This window comes from Empidonax traillii, unplaced genomic scaffold (genome assembly GCF_003031625.1).
Source record: "Empidonax traillii isolate 1590-97213 ecotype Southwest subspecies unplaced genomic scaffold, ASM303162v1 scaffold654:size409090, whole genome shotgun sequence".
NCBI lineage: Eukaryota > Metazoa > Chordata > Aves > Passeriformes > Tyrannidae > Empidonax > Empidonax traillii.
In genome coordinates this window covers 383,250-407,200 of record NW_020955847.1, presented here as the reverse complement: position 1 = coordinate 407,200, position 23,951 = coordinate 383,250, and the positions used below count along the sequence as shown (strand labels likewise).

The 23,951-nt window shown below is 59.3% G+C and overlaps 1 protein-coding gene across 1 annotated transcript in view; it reads left to right on the top strand.

Annotated features, from left to right (window-relative positions):
* Nucleotides 1–4,024: 4,024 nt before the first annotated feature.
* SERINC2 (serine incorporator 2) overlaps nt 4,025–23,951 on the top strand; it is a 24,009-nt gene continuing 4,082 nt past the window's right edge. The window contains exons 1-8 of the mRNA XM_027899288.1: nt 4,025–4,029; nt 17,055–17,154; nt 21,584–21,745; nt 22,449–22,636; nt 22,726–22,805; nt 22,887–23,024; nt 23,574–23,743; nt 23,826–23,916. Of these exons, the coding sequence (XP_027755089.1) occupies nt 17,116–17,154; nt 21,584–21,745; nt 22,449–22,636; nt 22,726–22,805; nt 22,887–23,024; nt 23,574–23,743; nt 23,826–23,916 (868 nt within the window). The 5' untranslated portion in view covers nt 4,025–4,029; nt 17,055–17,115. The remainder of the gene's footprint in view (nt 4,030–17,054; nt 17,155–21,583; nt 21,746–22,448; nt 22,637–22,725; nt 22,806–22,886; nt 23,025–23,573; nt 23,744–23,825; nt 23,917–23,951) is intronic.

Here is a 23,951-nt window from a genome sequence, read left to right as displayed (position 1 = left end):
CAGGATGAAATCTGGAGAGCCCAGAGCTCTCCCATGGAGGAGGCAGGTTTGGTGCTGGTGGATCCCTCTCCAGGGATGTGCCTGCAGGCAGCAGAGCTCCTGTGCCAGAGCCCAGGGGATGCTCAGCAGCCCTGTGGGAATGGGCCTTGGCAGCTGCCCATGAGCTGCTCCAGGATCTCAGGGAGAGGGAAGGATGGGTTTAGGAGAGGCAGGTCCTGTCTGACCAACCTGATCTCCTTTTATGATCAGGGGACCCACCTGGTGGATGAGGGGCAGGCTGGGGATGTGTCTGTCTGGACTCCAGCACAGCCTTGGACACCTCTCCCACAGCCCACTCCTGGAAAAGCTGCAGCCCAGGGCTTGGACAGGGCACTCTGTGCTGGGTCAGGAACTGGCTGGAGGGCCCAGAGAGTGGTGGGAACAGGGCTGCATCCAGCTGGGATCCAGTCACCAGTGGTGTTCCCCAGGGATCAGTGCTGGGCCCAGTCCTGTTTAACATCTTTATCGATGATTTAGATGAGGGAATTGAGTCCATCATCAGCAAATTTGCAGATGACACCAAGCTGGGGGGTGTGTTGATCTGCTGGAAGGCAGGAGGGCTCTGCAGAGGGACCTGGACAAGCTGGATCCATGGGCTGATTCCAAGGGGATGAGGCTCAACCAGGCCAAGTGCCGAGTCCTGCCAGGTTGTTGAGCCTGGAGAGCAGGAGGCTCAGGGGGGACCTCAGCACTCTCTACAACTCCCTGACAGGAGGTTGGAGCCTGGAGGGGGTTGGTCTCTTCTCCCAGGAACCGGCAGTAGGACAAGAGGGTCTCAATCAGTGCCAGGGGAGGTTTAGGTTGGATATTGGGAAGGAATTGTTTACAGAGAGAGTGCTCAGCCATTGGGATGGGCTGCCCAGGGAGGGGGTGGATTCTCCATCCCTGGAGGTGTTTAAGGACAGGCTGGATGTGGCATCAGTGCCTGGGCTGGGAACCATGGCGGGGTTGGAGCGAGGGTTGGACTGGATGATCTCAGAGGTCTCTTCCAACCCATCTGATTCAGTGATTCCAAATAATATTGTCCCAACCTCGTTGTTTCCTGGGAAGGGAGGAAAAAGCCCTGGAGGTGTTGGCTGGAATTCCCAGGGAATTCCCAGCCTGAGTGCCTGGAGATGATGATCCCTCCTGACAGTGGGAGTGGGTGGGATGGAGCTTCCATTCCCCATCCCAGTGGGGAATGCTGGCACCCCCTTGCCTGCCCTTGGCAGCAGAACATCTCTGACCACGGGCTGGCACTTTTGTGCCGAAATCACCAGGTTTCCAGTGGGCTGGGCAGGAGCCTGGGCCGGGTCAGGTCCTGCTGAGCACCTTTGGGGTGGTGTTGGTTGTGAAGTTGTGCAGGGAGGGATCCAAGAGAAGCTGCACCTGGATGCTCAGAGCACCACTGAGGTCACATGCTGGTTTTGCCCCAATTTTTCCCTGACTCCTCCTCACCCCGTGGCCTCAGCTCTTTCCCAAAGTTTTGAGGAACCATTCCAGCAGGGTTTCTAAGTGGAGGTTGTACTGGTAGCTTCCCAAAACTCTGACTCAGCCTGAGAACCTCCAGGGCACCCAAACCTGCAGGGTTTGGCTCTTCTGTGTGATTGCCAGCAAAGCCCACATCCAAAAAGCTCCTGACACGTGGGCTCCACCTCCTCCCCTCTCGTGGAGCAGTGGATCCTCCTCATTAGGATAATGCACTTACACAGTAATTCCCATTACCCTCTAAACCCCTTCCTGTTGTGTCCTGCCCTGAGCTTTGACCTTCCTGCTGGTTTTTGCCCTTTCACACCCATCCTGGCAGCCAGGCTTGTTGGATGCTGGTACATAAATTGGTGCTGCAGGCCAGGAGTGAGAAGGGAGGACTCCAAAACGGGGCACTGATCATCTTCATTCCCTGTAATTCCTGGATGCCCACAGGGAGAGCAGCACAGGAGGTGGGTTTTTGCTGTGACATCCATAGGCTGGAGCCTCTGGGTGTGTTCTTGCTCCACCAGACAAGGGGGTGATGGCAGAGCTCAGCTGTGTTTAACACTCCCATGAAAACCAGGGAAAAAAAACCACTAAAATCCCACCTGAGTCTCTCCAGACAGGATTTCAGGCTGTTTGTATAAATTGTCCCCTCTGTTTATAACGCTGGAAACACAAACCAGAGTGAGTCCTGCTCCAAGGTGAGAGTGAATCCCAACCCAGAGTTTTCCTCCAGGACAAACCCAAAGCCTTCCAACCCAAACACCTGCAGACCTCGAGGTGCTCACCCCACACCAGGGCTTGGCCTCCCCAGAGGGTGAGTGAGCACAGAGAAAATCCCCTTTTTGATCCTGCAGGCCTGGATTGGGCAGGAAAAAGCTCTCTGGAGGACTCAGGAGTTTAATCCCAGCACGGCCCTGCTGATCTCAGCACCTCCTGAGAGTCCACACAGGGATAAAACTGAGGCATCTTTTCCCACGGGAGCAGCTCAGGGGACATCCTGGAAACATGAATGAGTGATTCCCTCTGGAGCACCTGGATTTCATCCCTGGACAAGCCTGAGCTGGTCTAATTAAGGAGCAAAGCAGCAGAAGCTCAGCAGGCAGAGGCACGAGGACGTGGGCTGATGGTGGAGCAGCACTGCCAGGCTTCATCCTGCATCCCAAATAACCAGCACTGGAGAGGGGATGGATAACCTGGATGACCTCAACTCTGCTAGCTCCCTCACTCAGAGAGGGAATGGCCAAATCCCAGCTCCTCCTCTCCTCCCTCCTGGGGCTCCCAGCCCAGCTTACATCGCTGATTCCCATCCCTCCCACTCTCCCCTGAGTTCCCAATTCTCCCCCCCCGGGGACCGTTTCCATCACTTTGGGCTAAAAACAAGCACTTCTGGCTTTTACCAGCGCACGGAGCGGGGTTCCTGCTCCCCGCGGGTGGGAGGGGGGAGGTCCCCGGGCAGGGATGCGGGGAGGGCTCCGGGAATGCTGCCTTGCAATAGGATATCCCTGAGGAAAGAGCCGTCAACCCCCTCCGCCGGCTCTGACAGGTGGGCCGGGCAAAACATTGGAGTGGGAGCGTCCCTGGGACAGCAGGAAGGTCCACCCCGTGGCACAGCCCTCCCTGCTCGGCGGCACCGGGGGAATGAAGAACTCCCCAAAATCACGGGTGATATTCCAGCTGTGGATGTTTCCTGTGGGAACGGGGCGAATCCCGAGGGCTGGCAGTGCTGGCAGCTCCGTGACCCAGCTCAGCACCAGCAGTGGGAGAGACCCTCATCCCACAGTGGGTTGGGGGGGGATGGGGATCGTTCCTTAAAGAGAAGTTCCCCTGACCCCACCCAGCCCCTGCCCGTCAGGAGCAGGATGGGGATCCCAGAGCTCCCAGGTGGGAGATGCTGTCCTGCATCCCAGGGAGGGATGGAGACAGCCCAGGGAGGGACCCCACAACATCCCAGACAGGGAAGGAGGATTTCCAGCCAGGGATCCCCCCACATCCCAGGGAAGGATGCAGGGAGGGATGCAGGAAGGGATCCCCCCACATCCCAGGGAAGGGTGCAGGGAGGGATTCCACCACGTCTGAGGGAAGGATGGAGGGAGGGAGGAATCTCCCTGAATACCAGGAAGGGATGGGAGCTTAGCAAGGAGGGATGCAGGGAGAAATCCTGCCACATCCCAGGGAGTGATGGAAGCTGCTCCAGCCACTCCCAGGCCAGCCAGGCATTTGCCAGCTGTGATCTCTTCCAGAGCATCCCCACCTCCGCCCCCATCAGTTAATTACCTTTCATTAACTGATTAAAGGTAAACTGGTGTGGTGGGAGGAGAGCAGGAGTTTCTCTGGGGAGTTTGGGGTGCTGTGGGAGTCCCTCTCCCCCACACTCCTCAGTCCCTTCCACTGCATTTGGGTCCTTTTTGAGTCCAAGGGGAAACTCAACAGCCCCTTTGACATGAGGGGGATGGAAACCCCCTCAGCCCCCTGGAGAGGGACCTGGCACCAGGGATCAACCAGCCCTGATCTTGGAGTGAGGGAGGGAAACAGGAGGTGATCCAAAGGGAGGGAATCAGGATGATGGAGCCCTGGTAATGGAGCTCCCTCTGCAATTGTCACTTAACTGCTCCAAGACGCCACAAACTGGAATTTTGCATAACAAACACGTTGCCCACACCTCCATCCCTGTAATTCTTCGGCAGTTTCAGGCTCCCTCCTCCCCAAACGGCTTTTCATCCCCTGCTCCAGCCTGAGCATCCCTGGTGGGAGCTGAGGGAACCGGTCTGAGCTGCTGGGACTGGGACTGGAACATCCTCGAGCCTGCCAAGCCTGTGGGTGGCACAGGGATTCGTGCCAAGGGAAACCCAAGGAGCCGTGAGGATGCTGTGGGCTGCTGGGGGCACGGGGGGCCAGCCGGGTGCCACCAAGCACATCCTGGCCTGGGTGCCACCGCGGGCTTTGTGGCAGAGCCACCAGGAATTTCTGGAATGCAGCGGGACGGCCTCGGGCTCAGCCGGGCGCTGCAGGAGCCTTATCTGCCAGCGCAAGGTGCCTCTCCTCCACCTGCCACTGGTGGCACCTGGAGGGGACCACGGTCCGGCTGGGAAGGGCTGAGAGGGCAGCAGGGTGCCCTGAGGGAGCGGCACTGGATTCGGAGGAGGCAGGATACGTGCAGGCACCCAGACAACTCATTAATTTCGGGGAGCAGAGCCAGCTGAAAGCTTTCCAGGCCACGAGCAGCAGCTGGTACCTCCGGCTCCCCGGGGAGCCCCAGGCATGTGCTTCCCCCGGGCCCCTGGATGCTGGCAGATTGTCTCCTTCCCACTGCCACTCATCCCAGGAAGAGGAGGTGGGAAACTTCCCGGGCACCCTGTGCTCTCCAGGCAGCATCCACTCACCAGGAGTGGAGAGACCCTGAATGGAGGCAGCCCAGCTGTTTCCCTCCGTCCCTGCACAGATCCTGGGAGCATCATCAGCATTCTCCAGCGTGGTGGCTGTCACAGCACTTTCCCCACCACCCACTGACACCCACTCAGCTCCCAGGGAGATGGAAGGGATGGGACCAAAAGCCAAGGAGGGAAGAAATCCGTGCAGGCACCCTGGAATCCGTGCAGGCACCCTGGGATCAGGGGCATGGCTTGAAATGCCCAGCCCTGAGGGAGCAGAGCCAGATTCAACACCCCTGGGGCTGAGTCAGGTGGCAGAAACACCTGCCCGAGGAGCCAAGGGCAGAGCAGGGCAGTGTCCCCGTCCTGTCCATGGTGCCACGTCCCCCCAGGGCCCTGGAGCGCCCTGTCCTGTGAGGGAGCACAGGCCAGGGCAGGAAAGGCTGACAGAGCTTCTCTGGCTCACCCAGGAGATGAACCCCAAGGTTTCCCCTGAAAGTGGCTGTGACCAAACCCCAACAACCTCCCACTGAGCACCTCCAGCTCCAGCTGCCTCCCCCTCTGCCTCCCAGCATCCCAGTCTGGGGAGAAGTGTTGTGACTGCCCCCCAATCTAAAAAAGTGTGAACCTGGCTCAGCTGTCTCCATTTCACCTCCAAAACCTTCTTTTTTTGTTTGTTTTTTTTTTTTTTTTTGGGGGGGGGGGGAGAGAGATGGTGCTGAGCAGATAAAGGGTGGAGACAGAGAGACAATGTCCATTCCACCCCCCACTGTACCCCTCCTGCCAGGCCGTGCCCACAGGGACATCCCTGGAGGAGCCCCCTGTGACAGCAGGGACGGACGGAGGTGTCCCCTGGTGGACACCCCAAGGTCACAGGCTGGGAGCATTCGGGGTGAGCACAGGACATCCTGCCTCTGCCACCTCCCCCGTGGCACTGCCACGCAGCCAGGGGGACAGGAGCCAGCTCCGGGGACCAAAGGGACCCGCTCCAAGCATCTGCAGGGGCAACCTGCCAAAATGATGCCCTGAAGGCGGGGAGGAGGAGTTGTCCCCGGGGGAAGCCCTTTCCTGCCGACAGGATGCCGCCCCGGGGGGAAGCACCAGACGAGTGTGTCCCCTGCACCGAGCGGTTCTCAGCTGGCACTGCCTGGGGACCCCTCGGCTCTCCGGGCCCCACATCATCCGGGAAGCTCTAATCCGGGAAGCCGAAGGCTGGAGCTGGAGCTGGGGGAGGAGGGGAAGAGTCGCGGTCGCTGAGATAAGGACAGGGCAGGGTGAAAGGTGGAGGGGGGCAGTGGTGACCCCCGGACCTGCCAAGGAGGAGAGGACAAGGGGTGGGTGCCAGGGGAGGGACAGAGGTGCCACCGTGGGGGTTGATCCGAAGCGCCCACCCTGAGACAGGTGTGCCTTGCTTGGTGCCTGACCACTGCTCCCCCAAATCCTCCCCAGAGCCCCCAGCCCCCGGTGGGATGGGCAGACCCCCCGAGCCCTCGAGAGACGCTCCCTGCCCTGCTCAGCCACCCTGTGCAGCTGCCCCAGACTCTCATCCCCCCCAAACCCCCTGCCCCCCGAGGCGGTGGGTGTCCATCTGCTGCCCCTCCTGCCTCTCCACCAGGGAGGTGTCCAGGGCTGGCGCTCCTTTCCCGGGGTGGGCACCCCATCCCCACGGGGGGCACCTGTTCCCCAGCCCCCACGAGCACGGGGCAGCCCCCGCCGTGGCCCAGGGCCTCGGTGCCAGCACGGCACCTGCACCCGCCGCCCGCCAGCGCTCACCTGGTGGCGGCGGCGACACCGGCGCGGCTGTTGATGTTGGTACCGGGGACGGTGCTGGGGTCGGTGCCGGGGTCGGTGCTGATCCCGGGGATGGTGTTGATGCCGATTCTGGTGTCGGTGCCGGTGTTGGTGGGGGTGCCCGTGTCGATGCTGACGCCGGTGGCGGTGTCCGTGTGGATCCTGATGCTGTGCCGGCGGTGATGCCGGTGCCGGTGCCAGTCGGGCGGCCCGGGGAAGGCAGGCAGGAAAGGAAGGAAGGAAGGAAGGCAGGAAGGATGCTCGGCGCTCGGTAGGAGCCGCGGGGAAGCCTCGGGCTCCAGGCGGCCCTGGGGCACCCGGGGCCGAGCCGCCGCCGCCGCCGCCGCCGCCTCCCGCCCAGCGCCGCCGCTCCCGCCCGGCCCGGCCCCCGCTCGGCGCGGGGGGGACCCTCCACCAGCCCCGCCCGCCGCCCCCCCGCGCTCCCCCCGCCGCCGGGGCCGCCCCCAAACACCCCCCGGGCTGCCGTGTCCCCGCGTCCCCCCGCGCTGGGACAGGGGAGGAAGGGGCTGTGACACCCATCTCCCCCCACACTGACTCTGCCCCAGTGGGGTCTCCAGCCCGGCGTGGGGCATCAGCAGCGCTCGGGGAAAAGGGCGACCCCCCCCCCCAAATTTCTTCTGAATTCAGGTCCCCGGCTGCAGCCCTGTGGAGGGAATCCCACGGGGGATGGGCTGAGGGGGCTCAGCTCGCCCACCGGGACAGCTCGGCCCCAGCACACACGGCTCCCCGAGCGTTTAGTGCGGCCAAAAACAATTGCCAGGCGCCAAAAAATAACGACAAAACGTGTGGCTCTGCACCCCTGCGGTGTGTGGAGGGTGAGGGGAGGGCGGTGGGGGGCTGGCAGACCCTGGATCCGGCTGGTAAATTCAGTGGATCATGTCCCGGCCCCACGCTGTGCCTGGCACAAGGACTGTCCCCGCTGGAAGGACGCTGGGCACGGAGGAGATGCCACCAGCTGCTCCTGGCCTGGCACCGGTGTCACCCTCGGGGGGGACACGGCTAATGCCGAGGGTGTGGGATGGGGGTTCCCACCCTGAGGTGGGGGAGGCAGCCGTGAGCACAGTGGGAATGAAATTCAACTGGAATTTGCACACAGGACCAGCAACCACCTCCCAGGGCTTCCATCAGCATTCCCACAGTGGGTTTGCTCCAAAATGTCCCTCCTGGCCCTGAGGGTGGATGTCCCCACGGCTGGGGGAGTGGGGTGTGCTTTCGGGAGAAACCCTCTCCCCCCACACTGGGTGATGTGGTCCCTGCCCTCTAGTCCCTGCACTGGGATTCAGCTCCCATGAGGGAGTGCATCCTCATTTGGGATCATCAATTTGGGAACGGCTTGAGGGGCACGTTCCCAAATTCCTGACTCTGCCCATCCCTCCTGTCCTTGCCGAAGGGGAGGGGCAGGACGGGCACCTTGCTCCGGGCGCTGAGCATCACCCCTCCCCTTCGGCAAGGAGAGGAGCTTGGCCAGAGCCAGGAATTTGGGAACGTGTCCCCCAGCCTTGCACTCAGCTCCCGGAGCAGATGTTGCCGACCCGGGAAGGGCGATGTTGACCCGGGAAGGGCGATGCTCCCACCAGCAGGGCAGATCCGGCCGTGCCTCTCCACGGACAGGGACAAGACCCTCCCGAGCAGGCAGGACACCGCTGGTCTCACCCCTCCGGGACCCCCTGCCCGAACAGCTCAGGGGGTGGGGTGGAGGGGTAGCATCTCCCCCGTCCCCAGGAGGCAGCGGGAGGGACGCTGTGCCCCTGTTCGCTCACGCGTGTGACGGGCGGTGGCAGCTCCCGCGCGGCCGCCGGGGAGCGGAGCCTTCGCCAGCCGCTATTTTTAGCTCCTCACGCTCCGCTTTCTCCTTGACTGTCTCCCCTCTCCAGAGCAGTCTCGGGCCGAGCAGCCGCGATGTTTATCCTGCCTGGCACCTGATCGGATGTGACACCGGCTGTCGCGGGCAGTGGGGGGGTGGGGACGGCTGCCAGCCCCCTCTGCCATCCCTCTGCTCCCGGGAGCAAGGGAGGAGACGCTGGGATGGGGAAGGGAAGAGGGGAAAACCCATGGGCGTTGGGGGAGCCACCCTGGGGCGGTTCTGCCTTTCTCCAGCTCCTGGGTGGCTCCCGGGGTGCTCCGGGGGAGCTCAGGGGGAGCTGCAGGCTCATTTCCACCCAGGCTGAACGCTGCCCTCTGGCAGTGCGATCCTCTGGGGATGGCTGGGGTAGAGGAGTTGGGGAAAATGAGGCTCACAGGAGGTGTGTGAGCCCCTCCGTGTCCCACCAGTGCATTGCTGACATGGAATAACCCCTCTGAGCCTGCTGCATCCTGACGGTGAGCGTGAGCAGCCCAGACCTCCCAGCTGGAGCTCACACGAGCTCCAGGGATGCAAAGACCCAGGAAAGGGGAAAATTATTCCCTTATCAGGCAGCACTCGTGGGGAGTTGGCCCGGGGCAGTGCTGCTGTGCCTGGTGCTGAACCAGTGCAGCTTCTCTGCTCTCCCTCTGCTCTTTCAGCTCCTGCGCTGGGGCTTTGCAGATGTTGACATCCTCTTCCCAGGATGTTCCCAGCAGGATGAGCATCCCTGTTGATGGGATACCTAAAATAAACCATCCACCCTCTCCCAAGCATTGTGAGGGTCCCTACTTTGTCCACCAGGGAGATGAAGCAAGCGATGATGGGCTCAGAACGCTCCCTGCTCTGCCACCCGCTCTAAATCCTATTTTCTCCTAAAAAACATGATCGAGAACAGGGAGAAAATGGGCTTAGGAGAGTCTGTTCTCTTTCTCCTGCTGCTGCCTGGCTGCTTTATCCCCCTGGAGCAGGAGAGCCATTAACACCCCCCTACCCTCGAGCAGGGCTGGGGGTGGAGGCAGCACCCCCTGCCCGGGGAGGGCAGCAGGGAAGGAAAGGGGCTGTTTTCCACCCTCCTGCCCAGCACTGCAGGCTCAGATCTGGGTTAAAAGTCACTGCTGAGGGAGAGCAGCCCTTTGCTGTTCCTCTTTTAGACGTGTCTTTCCCGTTTGCAGCCTGGATAAGACCCCAGTTCCCCGCTGGGGACACAGGTGACGTGGAGGAAAGATTATTCCTGAGATGAGGGGCTGCGTCAGTCCCTCTGTTGAGGTGCTATTTTGGGACAGGTCACAGGGTTTGGGGACCTGCAGGTGCTTCCCTGGCTGGGGAACTGAGACTTTTTCCATGAGCACGAGCAGGACACGGCCTCGAGGCCACTCCTGAGGGGTGGGGGGCAGTCCCAGAGAGATGGATGGATCTGCAGAAAACATGCACATCCCATGGGAAAAAAAAACCTTCCTGCCCGTGAGATCTCAGGGGCCAAAGGCAGTGAGAGCATCTCAGTGCCTGGAGGATTTAAAACGAGAGGGGAAATGGCAGCAAACACCTCCCAGGGAAGGCTGGAGTGTCACACTGAGACGGGAGCCTGGACACCTCTGAGAGCCTGGACGCCCCTGTGCCACCTCCACGGGAGACACTGAGGTCACAGCATCTGGATCTCAGCTATCTGGATCCAAGTGCACTGCCCTGCCCTTCGCAGGGCACATCAACTCTCCAGCACCACCTGCCCCCAGGGGCACCCTGTGCTGGAGGTCTGGGAGATTCCCCCCGCACATCCTTCCACGGGGGACAGCACAGGAGCTGCTTTCCCCGTTTCCATGTCCTATTTCACGCTGCCAGGGCAGCTTGATCACCTGCAACGAGTTGCACAGGTCATTGCAGCTCATCTGCAAAGCCTCGCCGTTCCCCAGCAGGATGGAAAATTTCCACCGAAAAAACCACGATTGTTTTTTGCTGTTGTTGCTGCAGCAGGAGCTCTTTCCTGACCCAAAGGTGAGGTAGATCCCACAGCCAGATGCAGTCCCAGCCTGGGGCTCATCCTGCTGCCAGTTCATCACAGGAGCTGTGGAAACAAGGTCCCCGTTCAATGACTCAGCCGCTCTCGGGGCCCAACAACCGAAATATTCATCACCTGCCCCAGTGGAGCAGCAGAAAGTGTAAATTATTTCTGGGACAAAACAGCTCCAGTTCTGGAAATCTCCTTCTGTGTGCATTGACTCCAATATTGGCTTAAATCTGAGGGGTTTGGGGCAGGAGCTTGATTTGCACAGGCAAGGTCAGGACAGCTCAGGACTGCACAGGAGGGTTGGGAAGAGCTGGGACGTGGTGGGATTTGCCCAGTTCTTGATTTAGGAGACCAGAGCAGGGTGGGGAGGTGAGTTTTGGAGGAAAGGTATGTTTGAGTTAAGTGAACACGAAGCAAGGAGCCCAAGAATGCTGCTCATTGGCAAAAAAAAAAAAAAAAAAAAAAAAAAAAAAAAAAAAAAAAAAAAAAAAAAAAAAAAAAAAAAAAAAAAAAAAAAAAAAAAAAAAAAAAAAAAAAAAAAAAAAAAAAAAAAAAAAAAAAAAAAAGGAAGTGCTCCAATCCATTTCTCATGCTCCAGGAACTTCCAGGTGCCTGGCTGTGGATGTGGGAGCCTCACAAACACCTCCCAGCTTGGGGGAACAGGTTGTCCCTCCTGCCTAACACTGTCCACAGAATGGGACACCTGACCCAAAACTCAGGGATTTAACCAAACCCTCCAGATTTCAGGCCCTGCTTAATGAGCTCGTGGCTCTGCTGGAAACACCCAAATTTGGCAGGAGAGGCAGAAACTGAGCTGTGCCCACGGGCGAGTCCTGTCCCCGCTTTGCAGACCCTTTGCGGGGTGTGGAAGATCCCACGTGGTGCCTCCGTGGGTTTTGGGTTTGCTCCCCACGCCACGCAGCCCCTCGGGGCCCAGCTGAGCACCAGGATGCTGCAAACAGCCCAGATCAGCCCCAAAATCACCGCAGCAAATCACCAGCCGTGTGGACAGCGGGTATCCATCTCCCAGTGCCACGGCATGGGGGGATGGAGGTGCTGCCTGCAGCCCTGCCTGCCTGCCTGCCTGCCTGCCTGCAACCAGAGGGATTTGTGCAAAGCTCCCAGCGCCGGGGCCGGGCTTTTTTTATCCCTGGCTGCTCTTACGTTGACATTCTTAGCTGTGCCACTGGCTCCAGCGCTGCTCGCTAACCCCTTTTACAGGCAGCTAAATATAGCGCAGGCAGCTAAGCAAAATCTGCTCGGCAGGGCCACGTGGGGCAGCGCTGCCGCAGCCACGCCGGGCCGTGGGGGCTGCCAGCACCGAGGGGGGCACCGCCAGGGCCCTGCTGGTGGCATCTGTCGCCCCGCAGTGTCACATCCCCACCCCGGTGAGCGGTTCCTCGCCGCTGCTTTGATGCTCCGCCGTGGCATCTCGTCGCTTGTCCCCGCCTCGATGGCCTCGTTCCTCCGCCACCCAGAGGTTTCCTGGGGTCTTCCCGCCCTTCTGGAGCATCTGGAGTTCGTTAGCGTTCCCTGCTCCTGGAAAAACGCGGTGTAAAAGCTGGGCTCGGTGCTGAGCCCAGTAAAGAACAGCTCAGCGGCTCCGGGCGTTGGGGGAAGCACGGGGTGCGAGGGGCCATCCCAAAATCCCGGGAGGCACCACGTGGGCTCATCCACACCCCACAAAACGTGTGCTAAGGGGGGGAACAGGGCTGCCTGAGCTGTTGGGTGCAGCTCAGTTCGTGCTGTCGCAGGTGGATATTTCCTCCAGAGCCATGGACTCATTAGTCAGACACTGATCTAATTGTCTTCGTGCCGGGACTTTGTGGGGGTTTTTTATTTCGGGTTTTGAAAGGCAAGAAGGAGGTGAAAGGCCGGCTAGAGACATCTAATTGGATCCCCACGGCTCATTAGCCGTTTCTCCGAGCGGGAGAGTCATTAAAGGCTGAAAACGAACCGCCCGTGCTTTAACGCGGGCATCCCGAACTGACCATTCCACTGGCACTGCCCTGGCCGGGCTGTGCTTTCTGGGATGTCCTGTTGACCAGGAGAGATGGAAAATTCCTAGAAGAGCTCAGGGAGGGTCTCCTGATGGAGTTTGGAGAAAGGCTTTGGGAGCCAGGAAAGGAAATCGAGGAGCTCAAATCCAGGGCGTGGAAACAGGAGCACCCTGGAGTAGCAGGGCTGCAGGATGGGAAGGGAAGGGAAGAGCCAGCCCCTCCTGCCAGGTGGATCAAGGACACCTTCAGATCAAGGTCTCACCCTGCTTCCTCCTCCAGCCTCCCTACCCCACCAGCTCTGTTGATTCATATCCTGGTACCTCGGGGACAGAATGGAGTTCACAGCAGAGTAACCCCTCAAATTTTCCACCTCATGAGAGACCCAGCGGTTGTGAGAGCACAGAATCTCTGGTGTGACACTCCCATCCATCAGCAGCCAGGTGTCTGGCCACTGCTGAGAGAGAGACAAACAGCATCTGTCCGAGCTCAGCAGGGAAATGCTGCAGCTTTTCCTGCCAGTCCCTGCATCCCTGAGCCCAGGATAAAATCAGGCTTCAAGGACACAGGGTGGCTCTTCACCCTCCTGGCTGTGAGGATTTGAGGAGAAGACCCCAGCGTGATGACAAGCTCTGCATCACCCCACTGGCCTTTAAGACACTGGCAGAAGGTCCTTGAAGACGGTCTCAGTTGCTCAGTGGGTTTTCCAGAAGCAATGCCAGTGGGTGGGAACCCCATCAGTAAACTCAGAGGGTTTTCTGGGTCTCCATGGGTCTCCTTTGTTGGGTTGTTCTCAAGGGTTGATGCACAGGCTGCCCAGGGCAGTGGGCACAGCCCCAAGGCTGCCAGAGCTCAAGGAATATTTGGACAACGCTCTGAGGGACAGGGTGGGATGGTTGTGGTGTCTGTGCAGGGCCAGGAGTTGGAATGGATGGTCCTTGTAAGTCCCTTCCAGCTCAGGATGTTCTGTGATCCTGTGATTCTATGATTTGAGATGTTCTGATGGTGTGGGAGGAAAGGAGGGTCCTGGTCAACGAAAGGGACCATAGAAGGAGCTCAGGCACAGAAGTTCTGCAGGTTCCTGCAATATCCCCCCTGAAAATCCTCCCCCTCATTTCCACTGGCTCTGAATCCAGGATCCAGTGACCCTGAACACCCTCCCTCTGTGTGTAATTAAAGGCCAAGCAATTGCCCGTTGCTCCTGTGTCTGTGTTTATTACAGAGGGGCTTAGTGGAAAACTAATTCCCCGCCTCAAAGGCATCCCTGGACAAGGGGGAAGGGACATCCTTCAATCCCAGGACTTCTGCATTCATCCTTCCCATCCCAGACTGGCTTTGTGCCTGTCTCCCTTCTCGTCTGGGGGTTGCAAACCCCAAACCATCACCCCAAAACACACACCTTGTGTGTTTGCCTGCACCAGACAACGCTCTGGAGACGAGGTCCTCGATGAATTCAGTTGCTTTTCCAACCCCAGAATTGATCATTAATTACTATTAATTGCTGTAATGTGGGTTTATCCATGAATTGCAGGGCTCGGGAGCAGCAGGAGCCCTGCTGGCTGCGGCCACGGCTAAGCTGGAATTGTCCCAGATCCAGTCACACGAGAGCATTTGTTCTCCAGGGTGGGAGGGCACCCCTGCCAAGCTGCTCCTGGCCCCGCTCCCCCCAGCCCTATAATCCCCCCCGGGGTGGGCAGAAATGGTGTCCTTGACCCCCCTCATGGGAGAGGGGAGGTGTCCCCTCGTGCCTTGGGGGTGCTGAGTGAGGCAGGAGAAGGAACAGAGTGGGGAGGCAGAGGGAAATGAAGGTGTTTTATGGGGATACACGGACAAGGATGCTCCCAGAAGTAGGACACGGGCCAGGGGATTGTGTTTTGGGATGGCTGGAGGCAGCCCCATATCCCCGGGCTCCAGCAGCATCTCCCAGTCCTCATCTTCCCCCGAGTGCAGGATGATGGAAAACCAGCCTGTCCTGTGGTGCGCGGGGGCTGTCAGAGCTCTGTCACCTGTGGCATTGTTGTCACATCGCTGTCACATCGCAGGACCCAGGGCAGATCCCACCGGCCACAAACCCCCTCCCGAGAAGGGGATGTCGAGGGTTGGTGGCGGCGGTGGGGTGGCCTCTGCTCACCAGCAAAAGCCAGGCGTGGGGACACCCCCGTGAGGAGTTTGGGAGCCCTTTACCCCCCCTGGCAGCCGGGAGAGGGCAGGGACCGAGCCCGGTCACCGTCCCCGGTGTCACTCCGGCACTGCCATCTGGTGGCATCATCAAAGGGACCAGGGGACAGTGTCGGGGGAACAGTGGCCCCTCCAGGGTCCAGGGGAGGATTCCTGCTCCTGGCAGACCAGCGGGCTCACGTGCCTGCGAGGGGACAAGCAGGACCAAGGGGACAAATACCCGTCCGGCCAATTCACCCCTTCCGAGGGACAGGGACTGAGGGACATTCCTGCTGCCGATGTCACAGGGCTCTGATATCCAGCCAGGAGGAGATGGCAGCTGCCAGAATGCCCACCCCCACCCGCGGGGGGGTCAGTCCATCCTGCCCCCGAGGCTGCCAGGCCCGTGCCCGGGGCGGGGTGTCCCTGCACACACCCCGGAGCCTCCGGAAAGGAGGAGAAACCCGAGACCTCAGCTGTGATCAGAGAGGAGCTTTTGGGTGCTGACCTCTCCTGTTGCAGGACCGTGCCGAGCCAGCAGCTTTTGGGAGCCCACAGAGGCCCAGAAAGGCTTTTATTAATTTGTGCCACCTGCTGATCGGGAGCCAAACCCCGGAGCTTTACCTCTGTCTGGAGCAAGAAGTGTGACACCCTCCTCCTCCTCCTGAAGGACACAGGGGACGTGCTGCCCCAGCCCTGTGCCCCCAAGCCTGTCGCTGCCACATACTGATGTACTTTGCTGCTGGCTAAATTTAGGGTCTGGAAGTGGGCTGGCACATCCCGGGTTATCTCAGGACCTGAATTATTCATGTCAGAGACAGAGCAGCACCTCCTGCTCTGGGGGTGGGGGGGATGTGCCAGGCCCTGGCTGGGCAGGAAGAGCAGGGAAAACTTTTGCCTGCCGCCCTCAGCCCCCCTCACTGAGGGTCTGGCCCTGCAGGGGGAGTTGGGTTCAGGCTGGTGAGATTGCTGATGCTGGTGGGAATGCTGGGAGTGATGGGAAGGCCTGAACTGGTGGGTCTGCTGGGAGCTGCTGGGACTTCTGGGAGCTGGTGGTGTCAAATCCAGCAAGAAGGGCTCCTATAGGAGACAAAGGGAAGACCAGGGAGAACATACCTTGTTCTACAAGATGGGAAACCTGGTGCTGCAGGAGCAGGGACTGAATGATGCTTTTGGCTCTTTACTTGCCAGGCTGATCTTCAGGAACAGCAGGTCCCAGAGGGTCAGAGATCCCATGAGGAAAGGCTGGAGCAAGGAAGACAGAACCCTTGATGGAAGAGGATCAGGTCAGGGGATACTTAAGCAAATTGGACATACTTTGGTCCTGCAGTGGCACAAAGTCCAGTTGGATGCCAGTGACCAGAGTTCTACCCCAGAGGTCTGTTCTGGTTCCAGTCCAGTTTAATTAATGATTAATTAATTTAATTAATGGTCTGGGTAACGGGGCAGTGTAAGCTCAGCAAGCTGACACCAAGCTGGGAAGGGTGGCTGATACAGCGGGGGATCATGCTGCCATCCAGAGGAGGTCCTGCAAGGTCAGCACATCCACCAGCTCCAGCACATCCACCACCCCAGGGCTGAGGCTGGAAGGCACCTCTGGAGTCCACCTGGTCCAATTCCCTGCTCAAGCAGGGCCATCCAGAGCCACTTCCCAGGACCGTGCCCAGATGACACGTTCCCTTCAGGTATTTATATCCATTGATAAGATCCCCCTGAGCCTTCTCCAGGCTGGTCAGTCCCAGCCTTTCAGCCTTTCCTCACACACAGGATGCTCCATCGTGGCCTTGGTTGGACTCTCTCCAGTATGTCCATGTCTCTCTCGTCCTGGAGAGTCCAGAACTGGGCACAGCTCCGCAGGGCAGGCCCTGGCACAGGTTGCCCAGAGAAGCTGTGGCTGCCCCTGGATCCCTGGAATTGTCCAAGGCCAGGTTGGACAGGAATTGGAGCAACCTGGGCTAGTGGGAGGTGTCCCTGCCCAAGGCAGGGGGTGGGAAAGAGATGGGATTTAAGGTCCTTTTCCAACCCAAACCATTCTGGCTTTCCATGACCCCTTCCCGTGGGCTGCTTTGAGCCCCGACTGGGCCCCCACCCATCCCTCCCAGCCCTGGGGGTGTCCCAGAGCCCCCGGCCCGGCCCGAGCTCGTGGTGTCCGTGGAGTCCCCTCGGCGGTAACCAGGGATGGAGGATCCGGAGGGGGATGGAGGGGGATAGAGTGAGGACGGAGCGGGGGGATGGATAACCAATAAAGGGGCCCCCCTGAGGCCGGGAGGGGCCCGGATCCTCCCTCCTTTCCCCTCCCCGCCGCCGTAAGGGCCGCCCCGAGGGAGGTGCGGCCGGTCCGGGCGGAGCCGAGCGCGGAGCCGGCGGAGGGGAGCGGGGAGCCGGGAACAGGAGCCGGGAACAGGAGCCGGGAACAGGAGCAGGAGCGGCAGCAGCAGCACAATGGGGGCCTGTCTCGGGGTCTGCTCCCTGCTCAGCTGCGTGAGTGCCCGCCCGGAGCGGGGGTCGCGGGGTCCGGGGGGGTTGCGGTGCCGCAGCGGAGGGCGCGGCCCGGGGAGGGGGAGCTGCGGTGGCTGCGGGTCCGCAGGAGGGTCCGGGAAAGGCCCGGGGAGGACGGAGGGACATCCCGGGGCAGAGGGGTCCAAGGGATGCCAGGAGGGTGACCCGGGAGAAGCAGGGAACCCCCCCGAGGATGCGCCCCGTGTAGGTGGGGGGTGCAGGGGACCCCTGGGGGATGCACCCCTGTATATGGGGGGGGGTGCAGGGGACCCCCGGGATGCCCTTTGGAGGCAGGGGACCCCCCTCAGTGCATTCCTGGGGCATGGGGGGGTTACCCAGAGCAGGGCATCCCGCAGCACCCCTGGGATGTCCACGGGAGAGAGAACTCTGGGGCTTAGGAATGTCATGGTTGAGGGGAATGGGGAGGGTGGTGCTGCACCTGGAGGAGTGGGGGGTCCTGGCCCCCCTGCCCTGATACTGAGGGGTGCAACGAGGGGCTGGGGACCCTGCCTGGTCCTCACTGCTGAGCCTCAAATTGGGGGACAGGGGATGAGAAGGAGCTGGAGGGGGGGCTGGAGGCTCAGTGTGGGGTGCCATGGGCCAGGGCAGGCTCAGGGAGTGTGACTGGGGGTGCCCTGCTGTGCTCAGGGGGTGTGATTTGGGATGCCATGACTGGTGACACAGGGAGTGTGATTTGGGGTGTTGTCCTGTGCTCAGGGAGTGTGATTTGGGGTGTTGTCCTGTGCTCAGGGGGTGTGATTTGGGATGCCCTGCCATGCTCAGGGGGTGTGCTGGTTCCAGGTGCTGTGCCCTGTCACACAGCACCTGCTGGCACTGCCTGCCCTGTGGGTGCCTCACCTGTGGGCACGGGGCCAAGGCAGGGCTGTGGAACCAGCCTGGGAACTGCCGGCCTGGAAACCTGGAAATGGGGCCTGTTGTGCAACTTGACCTCAAAGTGTTGGAGGTTTAATGAGCAGGAGGTTTGGAAACGAGGGATCCGTTGGAGGATGGGCTGCAAGGCCTCCCCCTGTAACACACTCCAAACTTTTCCTCATGGACAAGTACTGGGGAAGCTGGGAGTTACTCCAGTGCAGGGCTGTGGAGTTTTCTGGCCTAATTATGGATTCCCCCCCCCCCAAAAAAAAACCCTGATCTGTTACCCAGCCTGTGATAACAGAGTAGAGTGACTATATAAGTTGAATTTAATTCTCCTGCTCCTTCTGGTGGAGGTGGTTGACTCAAGGGCTGTTTTAGTTCTGAAGAACCATGAGACAGAAGAAACACAAACCAAATAACCCCCTCCCCCCCAATGCGTGTAATTTTTTTTTTTAATTTTATTTTTAACAAGAACATCTGAACTAATTCCAGCTCTGCCTGCAGCATTTGAGTCACAGCACCATCAAGATTTCCAAGCCGTTTCTTCCTTCCTGATAAAATCCTACAAGTTGTCCACTCCTGAGTGGAAAGCTTTGCAGCACACAGCAAAAAAATTCCCTTTTCCTGTGACTTATCCTTCTCCAGTGATTTTCCCAGGCTCTGCCCACAGCTGTCACTTTTCTGAGCTGCCTTCCTTCGTGGGGGGACAAGCTTGGGGTTGCCAGCAAGAGGCTGCCAAGGCCAACACAAACCCTGGGGGCTGGGACGTGGTTTGGGCACCTCATGGGCCACAATCAGCCTCGTGACACCCACCCAAAGCCACCTGCCAGGCGGGAGAGCCACCAGCTTCCCAAGAGCTGTGGGTTTGGTACTGATTAACCTGCCTGGGTCATGAGTTTGGCAGGGGATAGTCACCAGTTGCTCGGCATTGCTGTTGGGTGACTCAGCCTCTGTGTTCCTGGGACTGCCAGGGTGGCAGCAGCTCGTGGGGTGGTGTAATTGGGCTGGTATAGCTGGGTGGGTGGTTTGGGTTGGTGCTGATGTTGGTGCAGCTGGGCTGGGTGGGCGGGTGGAGCCGATTTGGTGCAGCTGGGCCCGGGTTGTGTTTCCCTGCCTTGCCTCGAATCCCCCAGGGCAGGAGGGAGCAGAGCGGCCCTTCCACGTGGGTCACACTGGAGGTGGGCTGGGTGTCATGAGGAAGTCGATAGTGAAACTGGAGATGTTAATCATTCAACTGCAGCGGCTGAAAACCAACCCTTCCTCATTAACCCACCCCTTCACTGCTGCAGCCACTTCCCTGCTCAGCTTTCTCCACCCTGCTCTTTGGCCCTGGGCCCTGTTCACACTCATGGGCACCTCTGAAAGCCTTTGGAAGGAGAACCAGAGCGTGCCCAGCGTTGCTTACCCTGGGAGGGGTTTCTTGCTCTTAACCCACTTGCTTTTCAAATGAAGGGGGGGGGGGTAAATACGGAGGTGCCCAGGCTGCAGGTCGGAGCAGTGCATGGCACAGAGGGTTCCTTTGCTTCCTTGCAAAGGGGTTTTGAGGGGGGTGACCAGAAAGGGCAGCAGGAGCTGTTTTTGTGGCTCCTGGTGGCACAGGACTCTGGTGTTACTGCTCCAGGGAGCAGGTCAGGGGGGTGGGGATGTTGTACTTCCCTTACCTCAGCAGCTGGAAGGGCCTGTGAAAGCTGAAATGCAGCTGTGGAGTTGGGCTGTGTAAGAGTCATCCTTGAAAATAAACCCCCAGCAGGCCCCAGGGATGCTGCAGGCTCCCAAAAACCTCCCAAAAACCTGCTGGAGAGAGTCCAGAGGAGGCCCTGGAGATGCTCCAGGGCTGGAGCCCCTCTGCTCTGGAGCCAGGCTGGGAGAGCTGGGGGGGTTCCCCTGGAGAAGAGAAGGATCCAGGGACACCTGAGAGCCCCTGGCAGGGCCTAAAGGGGCTCCAGGAGAGCTGGAGAGGGACTGGGGACAAGGGATGGAGAGACAGGACACAGGGAATGGCTTCCCACTGCCAGAGGGCAGGGACAGATGGGATATTGGGAGGGAATTGTTCCCTGTGAGGGTGGGCAGGCCCTGGCACAGGTTGCCCAGAGAAGCTCTGGCTGCCCCTGGATCCCTGGAAGTGTCCAAAGCCAGGTTGGACGGGAATTGGAGCACCCTGGGCTGGTGGAAGGTGTCCCTGCCCATGGCAGGGGGTGGAATGAGATGAGCTTTGAGGTCCCTCCCAACCCAACCCAGCTCATCCCCTGCAGCTGTCCCAGGGGTCACCCAGAGGGTTTGGAGGCTGCACATGGAGCAAAGGTTTCCCTTCAGTTCACTCCTGTGTCCCCCCTCCACCTGCACTGACCCTGAGGAAAGCTTGGCACCTCTTGCAGCTCTTCAGGGGTGCTTGGACATGGGGCTGAACCCCCAAATTCACAATTTCCTCACCAGCACCAAAGATCACCATTTTCCTGGCCGGGTTCAGGGGTTCTGGGGTTGATGCTTTTTGTTTCAGTTGGCACTGAAGGGAGAGGAGCTGGAGGGATGGATGGATGGATGGATGGTGCACTGAGGTGCTGTGCTCCATCAGGTGAAATGATGCAGGAATTCTGCATTAAAAGGCATTTTTGATGCTGTTCTCTATTTGTTTGGGTTTTTTTTTAATTTGAAAGGGAAAGCACAGTAAGGCTGGTGCCTTTTAAGTGCACTCTGGTGCACGTGGTGCATTTAATGAGGCTGACAGGGAGCCATCTCTAATTGAAGGCCATTTTCATGGGCTTGCAAGTGGAAAACATAAAGTTCTGCCCCTTGAGCAGCTCCTGGGGAGGTGGAATGAGGGTCTTCATGGGATGCAAGGACTGTCTGACCCACCCTGACTCCTGTGGGTACCACGAGCTCAGCACACACAGTGGGGTGGGGCTGTGAGGGCTGGGATGGGGGTGAAGAGGAATAAATCAGGAGGGAGGGGATTTTTCTCGAATGATGACCCAATAAAATAAAAATCAAATCAAATAAAGTAAATCAAAGCCACCTCTAACGGTTTGGAGGCACCAAAGTGATCCTTTGTGACCCACCCCTGCTGAGGGAAGTGACCTGCTCACAACAGCAGCTCCACATCTGCTTTGGAGTTCTGCCTTGTCCTTTTCCTGCACTGATTTTAACAACGAGAAATGTGTGTTTTGAGTTGCTACCGAGCCATCTTTAATCAGTATCGATTTGCAGGGCATAATTAGGAGGCGCAAGGCAGGGGGGGAAGGGCTGTTCCAAGGGGAGAAACGAAAACACCAAAGCAAAATAAATCAATGAAATTATCTTGTGAATGGGGAGAAAGTTGTTTGCTTTTGCTGAGCTTTGGTTCAGCCAGGATTTCCTTGGGTCCCAGGCAATGGAAGCTCCCCGAGCAGGGCACGCTGGATTTGGGAATTCAGGACCCACCATGGACTCCTGGGGATGTTGTTCCTCGGCCTCCCTGCCTACAGAGTGGCCTCTGGGGAGGGGGAGGACGGCAGGACGAGCTGCCTTCCCCCTGATGCCCACCCTGCTCTGGTTGCAGGTGTCCTGTCTCTGTGGCTCTGCTCCGTGCCTGCTCTGCGGCTGCTGCCCCTCAGCCAAGAACTCCACCATCTCCCGCCTCCTCTTCACCTTCTTCCTCTTCCTTGGCACTCTGGTGTCCATCATCATGATAATCCCCGGCGTGGAGAAGGAGCTGCACAAGGTAAAGAACTCCTGGAGGTCACTGGCAGGAAGTTCAGCCCCTGGTGAGGCTGAATCAGAACGGGGGGTGTTTAAGCACAGACTGGCCGTGGTCTGGGTGATAAGGTGGGGTTGGGTCCCAGGTTGGACTCGATGATCTCAGAGGTCTTTTCCAACCTGGCTGATCCTGTGATTCTGTGACTTCAGGTGGAGGGAGGGGAGGTCTGACAGCTGAGCTGCTGCTGCTGCTGGGCTGGGTTTTTGGGAAAGGCTGGGTTCATCCCAGCTTTTCGCTGACCTGCAGGGTGGCTTTGGCTGTGTCATCCCACCACTGTCCCCAAGCAAGTGGCATTGGAGCATCATGGTCTGGCTCATCTTTGGTGCCACCGGGGCTTGCAATGGGTGTGGAATTACAGAACTGTGGAATCACAGAATGGTTTGGGTTGGAAGGGATCTCTAAGAGGGGGTCCCAACCCTCTGCCATGGGCAGGGACACCTTCCACCAGCCCAGGTTGCTCCAAGCCCCGTCCAACCTGGCCTTGGACACTTCCAGGGATCCAGGGGCAGCCACAGCCTCTCTGGGCAGCCTTGGGGGCTTCACAATCCAGGAGCCGATCTTCAGTACAATCAGTAGCTCTTCAGGACCTTCCCCCAGTCTTCAATCACCGGTGGGATGTGTCGGGGCGTGCTGGGGCGACGCTCACCCTGTGCCATCACCGTTTCAGCTCCCAGGCTTCTGTGAGGGCAGTGGGTCCGTGCTGGGGGTGCAGACCCACGTCAACTGCAGGAGCTTCCTGGGCCACAGGGCCGTGTATCGGATGGGCTTCGCCATGGCCTCCTTCTTCTTCCTCTTCGCCGTGCTCATGGTGTGTGTGCGCAGCAGCAAGGACCCCCGAGCCGCCCTGCAGAACGGGTGAGTGCCCTTCCCTTAGAGGGGGGGCTGGCTGGGAGAGGGAGGGACCCCCACAGGATGCAGACCGTGCCTCCTCTCTCCTCCCGCAGCTTCTGGTTCTTCAAGTTCCTGGCGCTGGTGGGGATCACAGTGGGCGCCTTCTACATCCCCGACGGGGCCTTCACCTCGGGTGAGGAGCTGTGCCCCCGCCCTGCACCCCCAGGTCTCGCTTTCCCTGCTCCTAACTGGGGTTTTCCCCTCTGCTCTCAAGTCTGGTTTTACTTCGGCGTGGTGGGCTCCTTCCTCTTCATCCTCGTCCAGCTCGTGCTCCTCATCGACTTCGCCCACTCCTGGAGCCAGCTGTGGCTGCGCAAGGCGAGCGAGAGCAGCGCCAAGGGCTGGTATGCAGGTGGGTACAGCAGGTGCTTTGGCTGCACCCTAGGGCTGGCCAGGCCTGGGGGGTTCTGCTCCAGCTGCTCTCCTTTTTGTTTCCTCCCCCTGTGACACCAAAAGGCGGCACCAACAAACTTCTTATCACCGATTTGTAGGAGGTGAAAAGGGCATTGTTCGTTCAGGAGGAGAGCTCCTCTAAACCAGCGTGCCAAGGGCTGATGGACAGGGCTTTTTATTGCACACACTGTTTATATATTCATTAGATATTGTCTCTTACTTAATACATATTCATTAGTTTGCTCTACATGGCCACACCCCTCCTGGAAGTCCTTTTTTGGTCCTTTTCTTTATCATCTCGACCTCAGCTCTTGAGCAGGCAGAGGGTCATTGTGCTCCACCACCAAAAACTGCAGTGTTTGTTCTTTATGTGGGTGCACAGAGCTTGGTTTACATCCTCATGTTTGTTTACATCCCTTATCTAATTCTCGAGGGCTCCTCTAAGGCAGTCTAGTTCCTTATTTGGGGGGTGCTGTGAGTCAGGTCTGTGTTTCTCCTGTCCCCCCAGCCCTCTGCACCGTCACCTTTGTCCTCTACGCCGCCTCCATCACAGCCATTGCGCTGCTCTACGTCTACTACACCAAACCCCAGGGCTGCACCGAGGGCAAGGCCCTCATCAGCATCAACCTCCTCCTCTGCCTCATCGTCTCCGTGGTGTCCATCCTGCCCAAGATCCAGGTGAGGATGGCTCCCAGGAGGCTGCTGGCTGTGCCACTGGAGGGGCCAGGACCACCCTGAGCAGCTGCTGTTGTGTTTGCAGGAGGCTCAGCCACACTCGGGGCTGCTGCAGGCGTCCCTCATCACCCTCTACACCGTCTACGTCACCTGGGCCGCCCTGGCCAACGTGCCAAGTAAGCAGGATGTGGCCTGGGTTCGGGCCAGGCCG